At 41.3% G+C, this 19311-nt stretch overlaps 1 protein-coding gene across 1 annotated transcript; it reads left to right on the top strand.

Moving 5' to 3' along the window:
* The first annotated feature begins 874 nt into the window (after positions 1-874).
* On the top strand, positions 875-9679 carry LOC113414871 (uncharacterized). The gene is made up of 6 exons (XM_026671981.2): positions 875-1523; positions 2683-2734; positions 6084-6271; positions 6605-6763; positions 8827-8934; positions 9496-9679. Exons 1-6 carry the CDS (start codon positions 1368-1370, stop codon positions 9607-9609), a joined length of 777 nt encoding a protein of 258 aa, XP_026527766.1. The 5' UTR covers positions 875-1367; the 3' UTR covers positions 9610-9679.
* Positions 9680-19311: the final 9632 nt, after the last annotated feature.

The following is a 19311-nucleotide window of genomic DNA, read 5'->3' as shown; positions in this document are numbered from 1 at the left end:
TTCATTGACTCGGTATCTCCCCTTTGCAAGGACTGCTCAACCATCGTTCACTTAATTTATTCAAATTTAGTTCAAGTATAGGCATTACAGATAGTCCTCAATTGTACAATTCGAACAATTTACATGGCTAAACAAAGCGGATCTTAGCGACGGTCACAGGTGTCAGGATTGAGTTAGTTTTTTTCATTGCCGTTGTAACTTTGAACAGTTGGTAATTTGAGGACTAACTGTACATGATGTATCGGACATATAACTTTATAAGCTAAAATGGCAACGGCTGGTATAACACAAATACATCTTTATTAGAGTTGACAATTTATAGTCAAGAGGTCCAACTGTGCTTGGCTGATTGGCTTAGGTGAAGAATCTGGGCTGGGCAGGACTGATTCTTTAAACCTTATGATATCCGTTTTTGAGCGTGGAAGACAGCACACAAGGCATCATGACAGTACTAACCATACTTTCAGAGGACAACGGGACCTTTCTGGATTGGTTGGGTCATCGAATTCCCTGGTGATCTACCACTCTTACCCTGATGTCATTGGCATAAAATGCACTAAGAGATGATGGTGCTTTAATAAGCTACTTTCTCTCAGGAAAGTCCTAGTCTTGCTGTTTTCTTTGATTCACAAGATCTCAAACATTTGCATGCATTATTAAACACATTTTGTAAAAGAAAAACAAATGGTATTATGTAGGATCAATGACAACGATTTTGGGTTGGGAGGTTGGGAAGCCTGACTTTACAAGTGTTACAAAAAGATATTTAGGATCACGTACACAATGTCAATGTGTGAAATAAAGATAACCCAATCTCTCAAGGCAGAAGCGCTGTTTTTTAGAATGTATTTTTTCAATACACATACATGCAGAAACAATTATTTGTACCTCCATACAATATCTTACCAAAAAAAGAAGAGAGAAAGAGAGGGAGAAGAAGAGGGAGATTGTGCCATATTCTCCAAAAAGCTCTTTGTAGACAAACTTATGTAATCTCAGGCAAGTGACAGCCCAGCCTCTTCTTTAAAACTTCCAGTGTTGGAGGACCCACAACTTTTGAAGGCAGCCTGGTTAATTGTTCTCACTGTCAGGAAATTTCTCCCTATTTCTAAGTTGTGTTCTATGAAATATATTACAGCTATGGATGCATCTTCCTTCTGGTTTCTATGATAACTAAATTAGTTGTGGGAGCCAGCTAGATTTGCTGAGAGTTGGTAGCAAACAGATTTAATAAGAAATAAAATTTCTCAGAAAGCCTAAAGATGGGTGTTACCCATTCGTTATATTGTTATCTCCCATAGTGAAAAGATGCATTTGAAACAAACATTTGAGCAAGTTGGAAGCAGAAGCTACAGGTCCTTGAAGAGATGGCAAAATCCATGGATTTCTGTGTTTTCAGTGTCCTGGTGACTGGATCCGACCGGGGGATCGGTCTGGGTCTGGTGAAGAGGTTTCTGGAGCTGCCATGTCCACCCAAATGGGTCTTTGCTACAACCCTTGACCTGGAGGGAGAAGAAACCAAGGTAAGAATCAGTTAACAGAGGATGAGGTGGTAATTAGTTAAGAAGTTGAACTGAGGCTGAATGTCAAAGTTGTGTTTTGAGCCCTATAGGAATATTCTGACCCACATACACAAATAGTGCATGACAATTTTATTCTTCCCTTTGCAGCAAGCAGTGTAACTAAACCGTGCAGATTGCATTTGTTCTATTTAAATAGTATAGAGTTCTTTTTTCCTTTTGCTTAAATTCTATTGACTTTATTTACTATATATTAACTTCTCTTTGACTGTATATTTATGTTTTTCTCTTTAGTACTACATGCTTTCTTTTTTCTTATATTCAACAAAAAGCACCCCTTTTTTCTCTATAGTATACTTTGTTTTTCTTATATTCAACCCAAGAGATGTTTTCCCCAAAAAGCAATGCCATTCAATGCAGAGGAATAGAATAAGCAGGGAAAAGTAATAAATTAAGGCATAGTGCAAGAGGAGAAACAGTGAATAGAAGATATAATTAAATCAAATTCATATCAACAAAATTCATGACACCTCTCTATATTGTTTTTTTTATCTCCACAAGCCATTCTTGCTAGCACCCCATAAATTCTCTGCTTCATGCACCATATTCCTACAAAATAAATGTGAGTAGATTGATTTGCTTCCCACTAATGGACTATTTTGGCCCTAATTGTCCAGATAAACATTTGCAGCTATTCTACAAGATAAGACTCCAGAATTCCAGACATGCTCAGTGCATCCAAAGAGGTGGGAACTTGTTGCTAAGCCATTCACCATTTACACCTCTATTGAACCCAGAAAATTAACAAAATGCCTTCCTCCATTAATCAGCTCACTTAGTCTTCAGCCATGGCACTTGCTGGGCAGACTGTCCACACATATAGGTTTTCCACTTAAAAAGCTTTAAATCAGCAGTAGAGTGTGGAAAATTTTGGGGGGAACAATACATGGTTGGGTTAAGTTGAATGGAGTATCATCCCAGGTTGTATGACGCCTTTGTGTGATTTCTTAAGTTTTGTTTTGTTCAGTCAGAGATGGGGCATGCTCGATGACCATGAAGATCTAATGACCTTTCCTGCTTGCTCTTCCTTTGGATATTGTCCTCACATCATTGTCTGAGAGTTTTAATTCACAGAAAAACTATGATCTTTTTTTCCCTCCAGGAGCTGAGAGAGTTGGCTTGCAAACATCCGAATCTGGTGATGTTGCAATTAGGTAAGTTTCAAGGGCCTTGTGAAAACGGAGCAAATTTGATACTACAGGAATGCCCAAAGTAACCAAAGTTATTCTTGAAGTTAACCAAAAGTGTAACATTGGGTTCACATGAATAAGTTTCCCAGAGAGAAAAGAATTGAACATAAATGCCTCCACATGTTAGAACAGCTTTCTCCAGAGAACATTTTGAATAACTAGATATCTTGGTAAGTATTAGTTGTTCCAGAGTGTTCCATCTGAAGAAAGACTTGTCAGCTTTGATGTTGAATTCATCACACATATAGAATAGAATAGAATAGAATAGAATAGAATAGACTAGAATAGAATAGAATAGAATAGAATAGAATAGAATAGAATAGAATAGAATAGAATAGAACAGAATAGAACAGAATTCTTTATTGGCCAAGTGTGATTGGACACACAAGGAATTTGTCTTGGTGCAAATGCTCTCAGTATACATAAATGAAAAAATACATTCATCAAGAGTCCACAACCATCAGGTACAACACTTAATGATAGCCATAGGGTGCAATAAGCAATCAAATCATACTGGGAAACAGTCAATAAAAATTGATGGATACAAGCGACAAAGTTACAGTCATAAGGTGGAGGAGATGGGTGAAAGGAAGGATGGGAGGATTAATAGTAATAGTTATAGTATATGCAGACTTTGTAAATAGTTGGACAGTGTTGAGGGAATTATTTGTTTAGCAGAGTGATGGCATTCAGGAAAAAACTGTCCTTGTCTCTAGTTGTTCTGGTGTGCAGTTCTCTATAGTGTCGTTTTGAGGGAAGGAGTTGAACCAGTTTATATCCTGGATGTGAGGGGTCTGTAGATATTTTCACAGCCCTCTTTTTGACTCATGCAGTATACAGGTCCTCGACTGAAGGCAGGTGGGTAGTAATTGTTTTTTCTGCAGTCCTAATTATCCTCTGAAGTCTGTGTCTGTCCTGTTGCAGAACCAAACCGGACAGTTATAGAGGTCCAGATGACAGACTCAATGATTCCTCTGTAGAACTGGGTCAGCAGCTCCTTGGGCAGTTTGAGCTTTCTGAGTTGGCACAGAAAGAACATTCTTTGTTGGGCTTTTTGGATGACGTTTTTTGATATATTGTTGATACAATCAGATGATTCATGAATAAAGTTAATTGTGGTTGCTTTGCAGTTGGGTTCACTGTGGTTTCTTTGAATTGGAATAGATGGTTGTTATTGTTACAAATAGACTAATTCTCTCACTCCTCCCTTGCAAAAGTGGTGTAGTCAGATGAAGCTCCATCCACGGGCGATTGACATAAGGTACCATCTGCATCTCTGTGCTTTGAAAAGGCAAGGATACTGTATATACCCTGTTTCCCACAAAATAAGACCCTGTCTTATATTTTTTGCCACCAAAAAAGGCACTAGGTCTTATTTTTTTTGGGGGGGGGAAGTTGTTAGGGATATACACCCTAGCAGAACGTGCAACAGCAGTCTAGCAGACAGGCAGATATGTGAGATAAAAACGTTGTAGTAGCTTACACTCAGTAAGACAGATACACTGTGCAAGTTAAATAGTTTTTATTCCAGCAAGAGTTATAGCATAGTCAAACGGTCCATATGTCATACACTAAGTTCAGTCAGTCCGGGGGTTATTCAGTTTGCAAAGTCCAGTGTTGAAAAAGAGTTCATTAAACTTACAATCAATCAGTCCAGTGATATATCTCTTTTTGCAGTCAGAGATATGAAGAAAAAATCAAACCCCTTTTCTTCCCTCAGCAAACACGCAGTTATCACCATCAATCCATCATTGTCAGCAATCCAGTAAAAGCCAGCAAACAGTGAGCTCTCTTGCTCCCACTTATGGTGATTTTACAACCGCACCCAAAAAACTTGGTTTACAGTTTAAAGTGATACGTACACTTAAACTCACTAACATAGTTTATATATATTATTTTACCCAAACTAAGTTAGGTAACCAATGTTATCCCTAACAGGGGTGTCATCCACTGACTCACCTCATTTGTACGTGTCACCCCCGGCCTCCTTTTTGCTGTCAGAGGCCTTCAGGATCTCCTTTGGCCAGGAAGGCCAGCAAAGCTTTCCTGAAGGCCTCTGCAGACAATAACAGAGCTTCGGATCAATCCGGAGCTCTGTTATTGGCTAGAGAGGCCTTCAGAAAAGCCTGCAGAAGAAATGGGCCGAGGTGGGCAACACCTGGCTGCAACTATCCAAAGATAAATAGTAGGGCAGCTCCACCCTACAATCCCCACTCTAGCTTAATTTTTACCCATCTACCCTGCAGTGGGCGGGATTATAATTAGGGCTTATTTTGGGGGGTAGGGCTTATATTGGATGCATGTGTAAAAATCAAGCTAGGGCTTACGTTCTGAGTAGGTTGTATTTTGGGGGAAACATGGTACCAATGTTTTTCAAAATTAGCATCTTTAAGATATGTGGACTTTGACTCCCAGAGCTGATTCCAAACTTTTCTGAGAGTCCATAAACTGAATCTCTTTGCAGCTCTAATAGGCAGCTCTATATGATTTCAACAGGCAAAGTATATATTCTTTCACAGAGCTCAGAAAGACCTTTATGTTTTAGTTATTTATTTGGTTTCTATAGCCACCTATCTTTATGCAATTGACTCAATTGTTGGGTTGGGGTAGTGGTAGTAATCCACCAGTTTGGCCTTGTTCTGCTGAGTTGGTAGCGGCGATGAGCAGTGGAGACGGAACCGATTCTCTCCGCCGCTCTGCTGTTGGGCCCACCTGCTTGCCTGGGCTCCCATACTCACCTTTACCTCCTGCTTTTGAAGCGCAGCTGCTTTGCGCGGGACAGCAGAGTGCTACGTGGCACTTGCTGAAGCGACTGGGAGAGTGCAGGCTTTGCAGGAGGTGAGTTGGAATGCCTCTGTGCCTGCACAAAAAGTGCGTTTGGCACGCGCACGCATGCAAAGTGTGCACACGTGTGCAAAGTGCGCCCACCAAGCCACGCTCCCCCCAAACCGGTGATAAAACTTTTTGAATTCCACCACTGGGTTGGGGTTTGAATGTTGTAAAAACAGTGTCAGTTGTGAGTTTATGCAATAGGCTAGATAAATAGATAAAATGAGTTTAGCCTTAGGTGAGAGTAAGTTCAGAGTAGAGTGACTAGATCAGATTGTGTGATCATAAGAGTTCTTGCTTTTAGTCATGTGCTTTTGTATTGTCTCTGCCCTCAGCTGCTGGGGATGAAGCTTCTCACGCTGCTGTTCCAGAACATGTTTAGTTGCAGAAGAAACACAACGATATGTGGTTTCAGGAAACTCTTCTCTTGCAGTTCTGAAACTCCATGTTGCTCATGTTGCCATAACCTTGTTTTTTTCCTTAGATGTTACTAACCTTGAAAGCATCCGAGCAGCTCAGAAAGAAGTGCAGAAATGTGTTGGAGAAGGTGGTCTGACCATCCTATACAACAATGCCGGCATTTGGACTTTCACTGACCTGCAAACAGAAAATGCCAAGGATATGATGAGTGTTTATTCTGTCAATACCATTGGTCCATTACAAATGAGTCAGGTTGGTTTCCGAACAAAACTTCTTTTAAAGCAAGGAAGACTGCTTTGATTCAAGAAAAAAAAGATTGAGCAGGTGAATTTCGTATAACTAGGGAGCAAAGTAATACCGTAGTGGTCAAAACAACGAAGTAGAAATTGCAAGCCGGTTTGGGAGCAGGTTGAAACATTAAAGGTAGATGCTCCTTTTTAGGCAGCATTGGAACCCAACAATTTCCTGGATAACTCAATGAAAGTCCCTTTTTGCAAAGGAGACAGAAGACTTCCCCGTGTCATTGTGTGGTTCCTTCTCCTCGGCCGAACTGCGGCTCATTTTCTCTTTTCTTCTCTCTATCAGGCCTTCCTACCCCTGCTGAAGAAGGCAGCCCAGAGAAGCCCATGTCAAGGGCTGAGTTGCAGTAAAGCAGCTATTATTAACATGTCCAGCAGCACGGGCTCAATTGAATTGATGGATTATTGGGTCCAATGTCAGATAATTGGATACCGCTGCAGTAAGGTACCTAATGAGTTTTCTATGTAGACTTGCCTGCAGACAATGGAAATTCCTTTTTCCACCATGAATGCAACTGTCCATTGGGAAAATGCAACAATCCTAGACCAGGCCAAGTCCAAAAATGCCAGGGAATTTCTAGAAGCCCTGCACTGACTAATCAGCCATCAACAGACACATATACACATGAACAACAAAAGAGACTATCACCCAGCCCAAACGGGGCACGAAAGATCCAAGCACTTCTCTACCAGTAACCACTCAGATCAGCATAGATTAACTCCAAGGCCAACTTCAGACCAACAATCGAGTAAGCACTACCCCAATCAGGAAACTGCCAAAGAGCCAGCAGTAAACAACCCAACCAAAAAGCCTCTAAGACCCTCCCAACCCACACAGACACGAGACACCAGAATATAAACTGACAGCAAACAGCACTCCTTACTAGCACTGATGATGTTATGTAGTTGGGTAATGAAACGTCGGCAAGAAAACAAGCAAGCTCAGAGGGCATCAAGGACCCCTCATTTCAGTCCTGAGCTACAAATATTTTCCATTATTGGCAATTGTCCATGCTTGTGTGTCCCTAATCCCACATTTCTCATCAAGTCCTGAGACGCAACACTGTTTGATTTATTTGTTAAATTTATATACCGCTCACCTCACTGTCTGTAGAGCTATGTTAGGCAAGTTACAATAATAAAAAGGAATTGTTATGTTTCGTGAGATGGAAACACTTTTATGGCCACTATTTGCTGCACCAGCTCTGGGTCAGCAGTGATGCTTCTTTGCTACTATCTTTGCTGGTCTACAAGCGGTTTCCAAATGTTGATGGAGAAGTCTTCTATGAAAGGGCTCCCTGGCCCTTTGGAGTGATTCTTCAAAACAATTTTGTTCCAATTCAAGGGTGGAAGGGGAAGGTTCTTTGAAAAAGAGATTTCATTTATTTTTGAGAATGGTTTCTCCCGCATGTAAGGACTGAGATCCCAAAAAAAGAAAAAGGTGAGTTGGACAGGTTGTTTTTGTACATTTTTCTGCAACTGAAATGCTTACCATTTTCATTTATTATGTAAAAAAATCATCGGGACAGAAATAAAACAACAACAACAGTGGGAATTGTTACCTTAGGGTGGTGCAAATACTACATATTTGCAGAAAGTAACTATTTAATGGGAAATTGTTTTGAAAGATAAAGTTCCTGTTCTGACCTAGGCTTCCTTAGAAAGCATAAAACACAATCTTAATCCCTGGCAAAACCTCTTTTATTGCCACAGCTGTGAATTACGTTCATTCACAGCCGGCCAGGCTTCACAAACAGTTTTTCAGGGAAATGTTTATAAGCACCCACCTTATTGCACTTGGAATGCGGCCAGAGAACTAATTGGCAGACGCAGAGCAAAGCCAAACTTGACACAGAGTCAAAGAGGACTTTTCAAAGCTTGAAGCGAGCAGATGAACTATTTGCTTCCTGCAAAAGCTCACATCCCGTTTGCTGCCCTTTTATGTCCTATGGGAGGGGCCAATCATCTCCGAGGTGTGGCCTTACTCCTGAGTCGACCCTGCTTTCTCAATTGTTCTGGTCTTCTGGTAGTCCTGCGCATGCGCAGGCTGGGAACCGGTTCCATAAGCTCCCCGCCTCACTGCTGTCCGAACCCGAAGGCAGCTGCTGACTGCCAGCCTGCCCTGGCCCCATCTCTTCCTCTGATGCAGAGCCCTCTTCTGGGTCTTCCTCAGCCTCCAGACCCGGCCCAGGTTCCTCCCCAACCTCCTTACTATTGTCTAACTCTGCTGCCAGCTCCATCAGCTGCCATCGAGCCACAACAGTTATTAAACAGAACCTGATACATATTTTCATTTGCATGAGATTGCAAAATAATGAAGATAGATATTTCTTCCCTTTTGTGTCCTCAAGGAATGTTTTAGTTCATTGTTGATCTGGCTTTCCAGGCCCTCACGTCACATTTCACAAATAATCTCCTATTGTATGCTATTTATTTTCACCATATTCTTCCTTTTTCTCTTCAATGCATTTTCCAATCATAGTTCTTTTTTTTTTTTAATCCATGCAGGCTGCTCTAAACATACTCACGAAGTGCCAGTCTCTTCAATATTCAGCCGATGGGATTATGAGTGTTGCCATCTATCCTGGTTCAGTTAGCACTACTCGCAACCCAATTGTAAGTATTTTTTGACATGGGAAACCAATAAAGGCAAATGTTTGTAGCTCAGGGTTGAAATGAGGGGTCCTTGGTGCTCTAAGTTGTTTTCTTGCAGACGTTTCATTACCCAACTAGGCAACATCATCAGTGCTAGGGATGATTTTTCCTAGCACTGATGATGGTACCTAGTTTGGGTAATGAAACGTCTGCAAGAAAACAACCAAGCCCAGAAAGTACCAAGGACTCCTCTAATAAGAGTTCCGCTTTGCAAATATTATGACTAATTTTGTTTATTCGCGACGTCCATTTGCAAGGAATATTCATGCGTGATTAGCCTAATTTAACCCAAATGTAGGGATTTTCATGCTGTTTTGGATCATCATCATCATCATCATCATCCTTCTAAGGGACTGGCCTTACATACCTTTATAAGCCAAAATGATATTGTCCCGTTTAATACAAATCCATCTCTGTTAGGCTTGAACTTATTCTGCTGATCTATTTAGGGGAGGGCAAGACTGTTTCTTTAAACCTCGTGAGATCTGTTTTTTTGTTGTTGCTGTTGTTGTTTTGTGGTAGCCGGAAATCAGTGTGGAAGAGAGCACTCAAGGCATCATAGCTGTGCTGTCCAAGCTTTGTGAAGAGGACAACGGGACCTTTTTGGATTGGTTGGGTCGCCCAGTTCCCTGGTGATCCATCGGTCTCACCCTTAAGAGAGCGAGTGGCGATGGAACCTCCAATAAACCACTGAACGTCATGAAAATCTTCATCTTGCTTTCTTTTTATTTCAGAAGGGTTTTTTAAAAAAAACATTGCCAATTATTGGGGAGGTTGGAAAGACTGACTCCAAAGATGCATAAAGTATGAACATACATAACACACACACATACACACACACAAACACACACACATACACACACACAAACACACACACACACACACACACAAGAAAAAGAAAGTTGAGAAGCCAAGCAAAAATTTTTTAAAAAGGAAAGAAAGATAACTAAAGAAACAAAAATCAGAAAAGGTAAAGCAACTTCCAATCGTGCTTCCAGCAAACGCAATTGTACTTCCACCCTCTTCTATATTACAAAATTCCTTCTGCCTGTTATTCAGTCCTTTTTCAGAACTCATCATTTCACTTTTCCCCTCCCCATTTTCATCAAAACATCCAGAAAGTTTCCAGACTGTTATAAAAGTTCTTATTGCTGTGTCCGTGTCCAAATAGGTCAGTGGTGCCATTTCTCCCAGTTCTGGCATTTTCGTGATCCATTCTTCCATGGTGGGTGATTCAGTATTTCTCCATCTTTGTGCAACTCATTAGCAAATCTACCTATATACTTGTACCTGAAGTGGTAAAGGCCACGTAAGCGATGAGCTGCCACGCCTTCTAGGGGAGGGGGGAAGATGCTGCCTAGGGAAAGATAAGGTCAGAAAAGATATAGCAGATGTTTTTTTCTTCTTCTTGTCTGGTCCACTTTGAAGGGCTGACAGGTTCCAAAGTAACCCATTCCTTGGTGGCACTTCCCAGTGGAAGTGGATAAGGCTATGGAAAGAGTGGGTGTGCCACAACTTCTGAGTTCAGACAGGCTTTAACATGAAGAATGACATGCAAGGTGAGGCATGCTTATCCACCCTTTTTCCAGGGATGAATTCAGGAATAGGACTGTCCTATATACATTATATTACAGCTGGGGATGCAAGTAAACCATAGACAATTTTTTTTTTAGAACAGTAAAGTCTTTTATAACAGTACTTATTGCTGTGTCTCTGTCCAAATAGGTCAGTGGTGTCTGCAATTTACACAGTTCATTCCTCCATTGGGGGCATCTCAGAATTTCTCCATCATTGTGCAAATGATGACCCCACATCTTTACCTGCACTTGAAGTGGGGAAGGCCATGTAAGCAATGATTGTTGTGGTTCGCTGGCAGCCTGTGCAGACAGCAGCAGAATCGGATAGTGGGGAAGAACAGGGACCAGTCAGGGAGTCTGGAGAGGACTCGGACGAGGGTCCTGCGTCCAATGCAGAGATGGGGCCAGGACCCTCTGGGATGGGGTGCTGACTCCGGAGCCTCCGGAGTCTGGCAGCAGCGAGGCAGAGGAACAAGGGGAGCCTGTTCCCGGTGTGCATTTGCGCAGAGCTGCTAGAAGGCGAGAGCAGCTGAAACAAAAGGCAGCTCGGGAGAAAGGCTGGGAGTTGATTGCCCCTCCCATCAGGGATAAAGGACAGGCAAAGGTGAAGAAACTTCTGCAGGAAGCAAAGTCGTTCGCTCTGTTCTGATTAAACCTTGAAGACTTTGTACTTCAGTTGGTTTTTTACAGTTAATTTGACACTTTAGTTGTTGGCAGCAATTCAAAGGAGATAAAGGTGGGTGCTTATCTCGAGAGACTGTGTGGGACTCATTAAAATAATGTACCACTCCTGTAAAAGCAGACATAACAAATATTTCTGATAAAGTTACACTACAGTCTTGAGTTAAAACATCAAATTAGGTGTAAAGACGATGAAGGAATAGAAATGTTAACAGAACAAACTGAACAATACTCCTCCTAAAAAAGTTTAAATGCATTTGCTCTTAGAAGGAATTCTACTAAATCTTGCTTCCTCTTCCAATTTGAACTACTGGTGCAGCTCCCTATTTGCAGAGCCCTATGTCTGCAGGAAAGGCAAATGCTTATGTCTGAAATGACAAGGACTCAATCCATCTCACATGGGAGATTCAAAGCAGCGTTCACCCATTTATTTTGGAAATTATAACAGGGGAAGATGCATATGCCAGAGCAAACAACAAGGGTTTTGCTTTGCTAATACTAGAAGTAATTTTGTTGACTCAATACCTGAGCTTGTAGGGCACGCTCATCTGTGGTTAACCCAACTCATTCAACCCCAATTTGGGGATTTTTGTGATGCTTTGCATCATCACCCATTACAGGAGCTAGCCTCATATCCCTTTATAAGCCAAAACGAGATTGGCCTGTTTAATGCAAATCCTTCTCTATATTAGAGTTGAGCATTTATGGTCAAGACGTACAACTGAATTCTGCTGATCTGCTTAGGGGAAGGTTCTGGGCTGGGTAGGACCGATTCTCTTAAATCTTATGAGGCCTTTTGTCGTGGCAGCCAGAAATCACCGTGGAAGAGAGCACCCAATGCATTGTGACTGTGCTGTCCAAGCTTTGTGAAGAGGACAATGGGACCTTTCTAGATTTATTTTATTTATTTATTTGATTTGTCAATCACTTACAAGACAATAGGTATAAGAATAAACATGAGTAAGAAATACAGGAAAGAGGTATGAATAAATGGGGACAATAGGACAGGGACCGTAGGCAGGATGGTGCACTTATTACACGCCCCTTACAGACCTCTTAGGAAGGGAGTTAGGTCAATAGTGGATAGTTTATGGGTAAAGGAGTAAAGGTTTGAGATTGATTGGGTCGTCAGCTTTTGTGATGATTCATCTGTCTCACCTTAATGTCATCAACACATCATAGCGCGAGCAACAATGGAGCCCCAATAAATCATTGAATGTCATGAAAAGCTTTGTTTTGTTTTTCATTTAGAGGGTTGTTGTTGTTTTTTCTTTAATAAGTTCATTGTGGTGAACTAGCCAGAGTCACTGGGAGTTAGCAGCAAACAAATTTGATAATAAATAAATGAAGTTCTTCAGAAGATCTAAAGGTGGGTGTTGCCTGTTTCTTATAATGTTTGTTCCTGTAATGAGAAGAAGCGTTTGAAGCAAATCTTCAAGCAGGCTGGAAGCAGAAGCTGCAGCTCCCGGAGAGATGGCAAAACCAATGGACTTCTGCGTTTTCAGTGTCCTGGTGACAGGATCCAATCGAGGGATCGGTCTGGGTCTGGTGAAGAGGTTTCTGGAGCTGCGTTATCCACCCGAATGGGTCTTTGCTACAACTCTTGATCTGGAAGGAGAAGACAACCAAGTAAGAATCAGTTTAGCAGAGGATGGCTTGGGAATAGCGATTCAGAAGTTGAACGGAGGCTGAACATCAAGCTTGCATTTTGAGCACCCCAGGAATATTGGACCCACATGCCTATACACACCAATTTTATCTTTTCCTTTTGCACAAAGCAGCGCTAAGTAAAATGCAGATTCAGTTCATTCTATTTAAATAATATAGTGTTCCCCGTTTCTTTGTCCATTTTCCTTAAATTCTATTGACTTTACCTATTATGTATTAACCCCTTTTTGACTGTGTAATCCCTTTTCTTATATTTAAGCAAAAACTTTTTTTAAAGAAAAGCAATGTTTTTCAAAGCAGAGGAATAGAATAAACAGAGAAAAGTAGGAAGTGGAGTAGGAGGTTAGTAGTGCACTAACGTGCCTATCATCCCTGTCATTGTATTTTTATTTTTTTATTCTTGTTCTCATTTTTGTTTGACATATTCTAATAAATAAATAAATTAAGGCATAGTGCAAGAGGTCAGGCAGTGAAAAGAAGATTTAATTAAATCTAAAATTCATGGCATCTCTCTGTAATTTTTTAAATCTTTGCTCCTTTACTTCCACCCCATATATACTCTGTTTCATTCTTTGTATTCATACAAAACAAAATGTGAGTAGAGCAATTTGTTTGCCACTAAAAGGGTTGGGGTTTTTTTGGTCCTAACTTGGCAGATCAACATTAGCAACATTTGTACGATTCCAAAGGTGCCCTCTGTCTCAAAAGAGGAAGGGACTCCGGTGCTGAGCCATTCACCAAGATTTACACCAGGTCAAAGTAACAAAATGGCTTCCTACAATAATTAGCTCTCTTAGTCTTCAACAATGGTAGTTGACAGACAGACTGCAATCTTATAGTAAGGACTTACATTTAAAAAGCTTTGAACCAGCAGTAGAGTGCAGAAGGTTTTTGGGAAGCAATATCCGGTGGGATTAAGTTGAATGGGTATGATCCCCTGTTGCATTAAGCCTTACTGTGGGTTTTCAAACCCTGTCCAGTCAGAGATGTTGCACATCTAATGAAGCAGGAACTGGGTACCTTCTCCTACATCCTCTGGCTTTTGAGATTGTCTTCTCTGACATTCGGCTCACATCCTTGGCTGTGAATTTTAACTCACTGTAAAATTACGATCTCTTTTTTCTCTCTCTCCAGGAACTAAAAGAGTTGGTTTGCAAATATCCAAATCTGGTGGTGTTGCAATTAGGTAAGTTTCGAGAGCTGTGTGAAAACGGAGCAAACATGCTATTATCAGAACGTCCAGAGTAACCTATTCAAAGTTATTCTTGGAACTAACCAGAACTGTAAATATCATTGGTTGGGTTCATGAAAGTCAGCTCCCCGGAGAGAAAATGAGTTTAACTCTCTGAAGAACAGCTTTCTCCAGAGAACATTTTGAACAATGGGGTATTGTGGTAAGTATCTGTGGTTCCAGAATATTCCATTTGTTGACTCTGTAGTGTTGGTGTTGGACATCACATATATACTGCTGATATGTTCAGATGACTCATCGATAAACTTATTTGATGGTGGTGGTGATGTTTGTGGTTGGGTTCAGTGTGGTTTCTTTGAGTTGGGGTAGATTGTTGTGTGACCCTCCTAGTTAAAAATAGACAAACTGTTTTCCCTTCCAAGAGGTGGGCAGTCAAATAAAGCTTCATGCATGGGCATCTGACATAAGGTAACATCTGCATCTCTATGTTTGGAGAAGAGAAGGAGATTGTACATAGCAGTGCTTGTCAAAATTAGCTGCTTTAAGACATGTGGACTTCCAACTCCCAGAGCTGAACTCCCAACTGTTCTGAGAGTCAATAAAATGACAGAATCTCAGATAGATTGCCCCAGATTGTTTTAGCAGGCCACTTTTATATGAGTTCAAAAAGCTCAGGAAGGACCTCATGTTTATTTTTGTATTTTAATCGTTTATTCAATTTCTGTAGCCGCCTCTCTCAATGCAATTTACTGAATTGTTGATCTGGGGTACGAATGTTGTGGAAACGGTGTGAGTTGTGAATTTTCGTAATGAGTTTGGGTTATGCAGTCATGATTTGGATGTAATACCTATAGACCAGGGGCGGGATACGACAGGGTTAACTACCGGTTCGGGATTTACGAGCTTCCCTGCACGCTGGGAGCCGCGCGCCTGTAAATCGTCATCAGCAGGCTGCTTGCAGAGAAGCAGCCTTTGAAACAGCCCTCTTTTCCTGCTTTTTGAACTGCAGCTGTGCCTCGTTCGGCAGCTGAAGTTGAAAAATCAGGAAATAAAGATCAGGTAAGAGCCCAGGTGGGCGGGCGGGCAACAACATCAGCAGACATAGAACCAGTTCTATGTCTGCTGCTCTTCAGAGCTACCAGTTCTACAGAGGTGGACAGAACTGGTAGATACCCACCCCTGCTATAAACCATCTGAGTTAAACTGAATTTAGCCTTATGTGGGAGTCAGTTCAAAGCAGAGTGACTAGGTTAATTTATGTAATCATAAAAGTTCTTGCTTTACTGCTTAACTTCTGATACCCCCAGGTTCTGAACTTCTAGGCATGAAGCTCTTGGGCTGCTATTCCAGAAGGTAGTTAGTTGCATGAAGAGAAACCAAGACCTGTGATTTCAGGAAGCTCTCGCCTTGCCATTCTTGAAACTCGGTGGTGCTGATGTTGCCAATCACATTGATTTTCCTTAGATGTTACTAAACTTGAAAGCATCCAGGCCGCTTTGAAAGAAGTGCAGAAATGTGTTGGAGAAGGTGGCCTGACCATCCTAATCAACAATGCTGGCACTTGGGCCTTCAATGATCTGCAAACAGAAAATGCCAAGGATATGATGCGAGTTTACTCTGTCAACGTGATTGGAACCCTGCAAATGAGTCAGGTTTGTTTATGAATGAAACCCCTTTCAGTGCAAAGAAGACTGTTTTAATTAAAGAAAAAAAGATTGAGCCATTGAATTCGGTATAGCTGGGGGGCACGGGAATGCTGTAATGCTCAATACAACAAAGTAGAAATTGTACATTGATTTGGGAGCAGGTTGACATATTAAGGGTAGATGCTCCCTTTTAGGGAGTGTTGAAATGTAGCAGTTTTCCTGGGTGTGCTCAGATAGGGGTAAGTCCAGGGGTGGGATTCTACCAGTTCGCACCTATACGCTAGAACCGGTTGTTAACATTCTAAGCAGTTCGGAGAACTGGTTGTTAGAAGAAATTACTGGCCTAATCCTGTAAGAAAGGCAGGAAGGAAACATTCTGGTGTTGCTTACAGAAACTGCCTCTCCGTTAACCCTTATTACATTCTTGGCAGGACTAGACTTCCTGTCTCAGGAACGTCTCTGGGTTTTTTTTCCCCCTCCTTTGCTGGTACTTTGCTTGAGTGGAGGGACCATTCAAAGTTACAATGGCACTGAAAAAAGTGACTTATGACCATTTTTCACACTTACGACTGTTGCAGCATCCCCACAGTCATGAGAGGCCAGGCGAGGAGATGCGTGCCTCGATGTGAGTGATATTGAGTTGGCCCCACCAAGCCAATAACATGACCACCAAGCCACTTCCACCCGGTCACATGACCACCAAGCCACGCCCACCACCTAAGCCAGGCTCACAGAACCGGTTGTTAAAAAATTTGAATCCCACTCCTGGGTAAGTCAGAGGTGGTATTCAGCAGGTTCTGATCAGTTCTGGAGAACCAGTTGTGGACATTTTGAGTAGTTTGGAGAACCGGCAAATACCACCTCTGACTGGCCCTGCCCCCATCTATTCTCTGCCTCCCGAGTCCCAGCTGATTGGCTGGGTCTTCTTTGGCTGCCCTGCACAGGTGTATGGAGCTGGAAAGCAGGTTAGTGAGGGAATGGGATTTTGCAGTAACCTTCCCCCAGGAATGGAGAGGAAATTGACATTTTACAGCATCCTTCCCTTGCCGCACTCACCAAGCCACGCCTACCAAGCCACACCCACAGAACTGGTACTAAAAAAATTTGAATCCCACCACTGGGATAAGTCTATGAAGGTCTTGAGAAATCTCTGAAGGTCCCCTTGGAGAAGCAGACAGAAGACCTTTCCCTGCCATTGTACAGCTCCTTTTCCTAGAAATGACTGCAGCTCCTTCTCTTTTCTTCTCTCTACAAGGCATTCCTACCCCTGCTGAAGAAGGCAGCCCGGAGAAGCCCATGTCAAGGGCTGAGCAGCAGCAAGGCAGCCATTATTAACATATCCAGCAATGGAGGCTCAATTGAACTTGTGGCTTATTGGGACCAAAATAAAATAATCGGATACCGCTGCGCTAAGGTACCTACCTTTTATGTGGACCTGCCTGCAATAGTGGGAGCTCCCTTTTCATCCATAAGTGCATCCGTCCATGCTTGTGTGTCCCCTTAGGATGCGTTTCTAACCAATTACTGAGATACAATCCTGTTTGGTGTCCCAGCTCTGGGTCAGCAACGATGCTTTACCAATAAAGGAGAATGTTTGCAGCTTAGGGTTGAAAAGGAGGTGCTCTCTGAACTTGCTTTTTAATTAAGGAGAAGAAAATTAAGAAGAAGAAAAAAAAAACATAACTCGAATGGGTGGCCTTTGTGCATTTTGGAGGTACAAAAATCTTTATTGATGCGTAAAAGTGAAAATGTCACCAGGAAAGAAGAATGAAACCAATGGGAATTGTTGCCTTGGGGAGATGCAAATACTTCTTATTTGAAAAAAAAAAAAGCCAAGAAAACTATTTGATGGGCTATTGCTTTGACAGGTCAGACAGATTATTAAAAAGACTCTGACACATTGCATGAGATGCAGAATAATTAAAATGCACATTTCTTCGCTTTTGTATCTTCAAATGTTTTTAGTTCAGTTAAGGTGTGATTCATATGCATTTCCAGCTCCACTTAACAGTTAATGTACAATATCTTGTTGTGCGCACTTTATCTTCAAGTTTTCCTTCCCTTTTCTCTTCAGTGCTTTCTTATCTCATAGTTCTTTTTTCAACCCCGCAGGCTGCTTTGAACATGCTTACCAAGTGCCAGTCTCTTGAGTATCCGGCCAATGGGATTATGAGTATTGCTATCCATCCTGGCTCAGTTGAAACTGCTGGCAATCCAAACGTAAGTTTGATTTTTTTTCATGTGGGAAAAGTTATAACATATTCCAATGTATTCAGATATACATGTATTCCCAAAGATAGACAATGACAAATGAATCTAAGTCCCTGAAAGTTTTAGTATTTTGGTTATTCTGGTTTTTCTTGTTTGATAAAACAATGTGCTAGTGTAAAAATAAGAGTATATCAGATACTTCTGTTAAGGCTATGCTTCTGTTAAATAAAACATTGAATTAGATGTAAAAACGACAAAGAAATGGACATTTTAGCTGAACAAATTGAACAAATAGAACAAAGTTAAAATCATAAAAAGTTTAAAGCCATTTCTTCTTAAAAGGAAATCTACCAAATCTTACCTTCTCATATTTGAATCTTTTTTAGAATAGAATAACAGAGTTGGAAGGGACCTTACTGAGGTTAATGAAGCCATAACTTAGTGCAATAGAGAACTCGTGAGAAAGGAGCAGCATCTGGCAATATCTCAATAATGACAGAGTTGGAAGGGACCTTGGAGGTCTTCTAGTCCAACCCCCTGCTCAGATAGGAAACCCTATTCCATTTCAGACAAATGGTTGTCCAATCTCTTCTTAAAAACTTCCAATGTTGGAGCATTCACAATTTCTGGAGGTCAGTTGTTCCACAGTCAATTGTTCTAATTGTTTCATTGGTGGTCTCTCTATTTGCAGACCATTATTTCTGCAGGAGAGCATGTGCTTATATATGAAATGGCAAGTCTATCTCATGTGTAGTATTTCAAGATGGGGTCCACTTACTTAATTTGGAAATCATAATGGGGAGGTTTCACATACTAAAGCAAATAATAAGAGTTCCGCTTTGCAAATAATTTTGTTTATTCGCGACGTGCATTTGCAAGGAATATTCATGGGTGGTTAGCCTAATTTAACCCAAATGTAGGGATTTTCATGCTGTTTTGGATCATCATCATCATCATCCTTCTAAGGGACTGGCCTCACATACCTTTATAAGCCAAAATGATATTGGCCCGTTTAATACAAATCCATCTCTATTAGGGTTGAACTTATTCTGCTGATCTATTTAGGGGAGGACAAGACTGTTTCTTTAAACCTCGTGAGATCTGTTTTTTTTGTTGTTGCTGTTGTTGTTTTGTGGTAGCCGGAAATCAGTGTGGAAGAGAGCACTCAAGGCATCATAGCTGTGCTGTCCAAGCTTTGTGAAGAGGACAACGGGACCTTTTTGGATTGGTTGGGTCGCCCAATTCCCTGGTGATCCATCGGTCTCACCCTTAAGAGAGCGAGTGGCGATCGAACCTTCAATAAACCACTGAATGTCATGAAAATCTTCATCTTGCTTTCTCTTTATTTCAGAAAGGTGTTTTT

The sequence above is a fragment of the Notechis scutatus genome, chromosome 9, assembly GCF_049901735.1.
Source record: "Notechis scutatus isolate UNSWTSFEM ecotype Mainland chromosome 9, rNotScu1.2, whole genome shotgun sequence".
Lineage (NCBI taxonomy): Eukaryota > Metazoa > Chordata > Lepidosauria > Squamata > Elapidae > Notechis > Notechis scutatus.
This window is presented reverse-complemented; position numbering and strand designations above follow the sequence as displayed.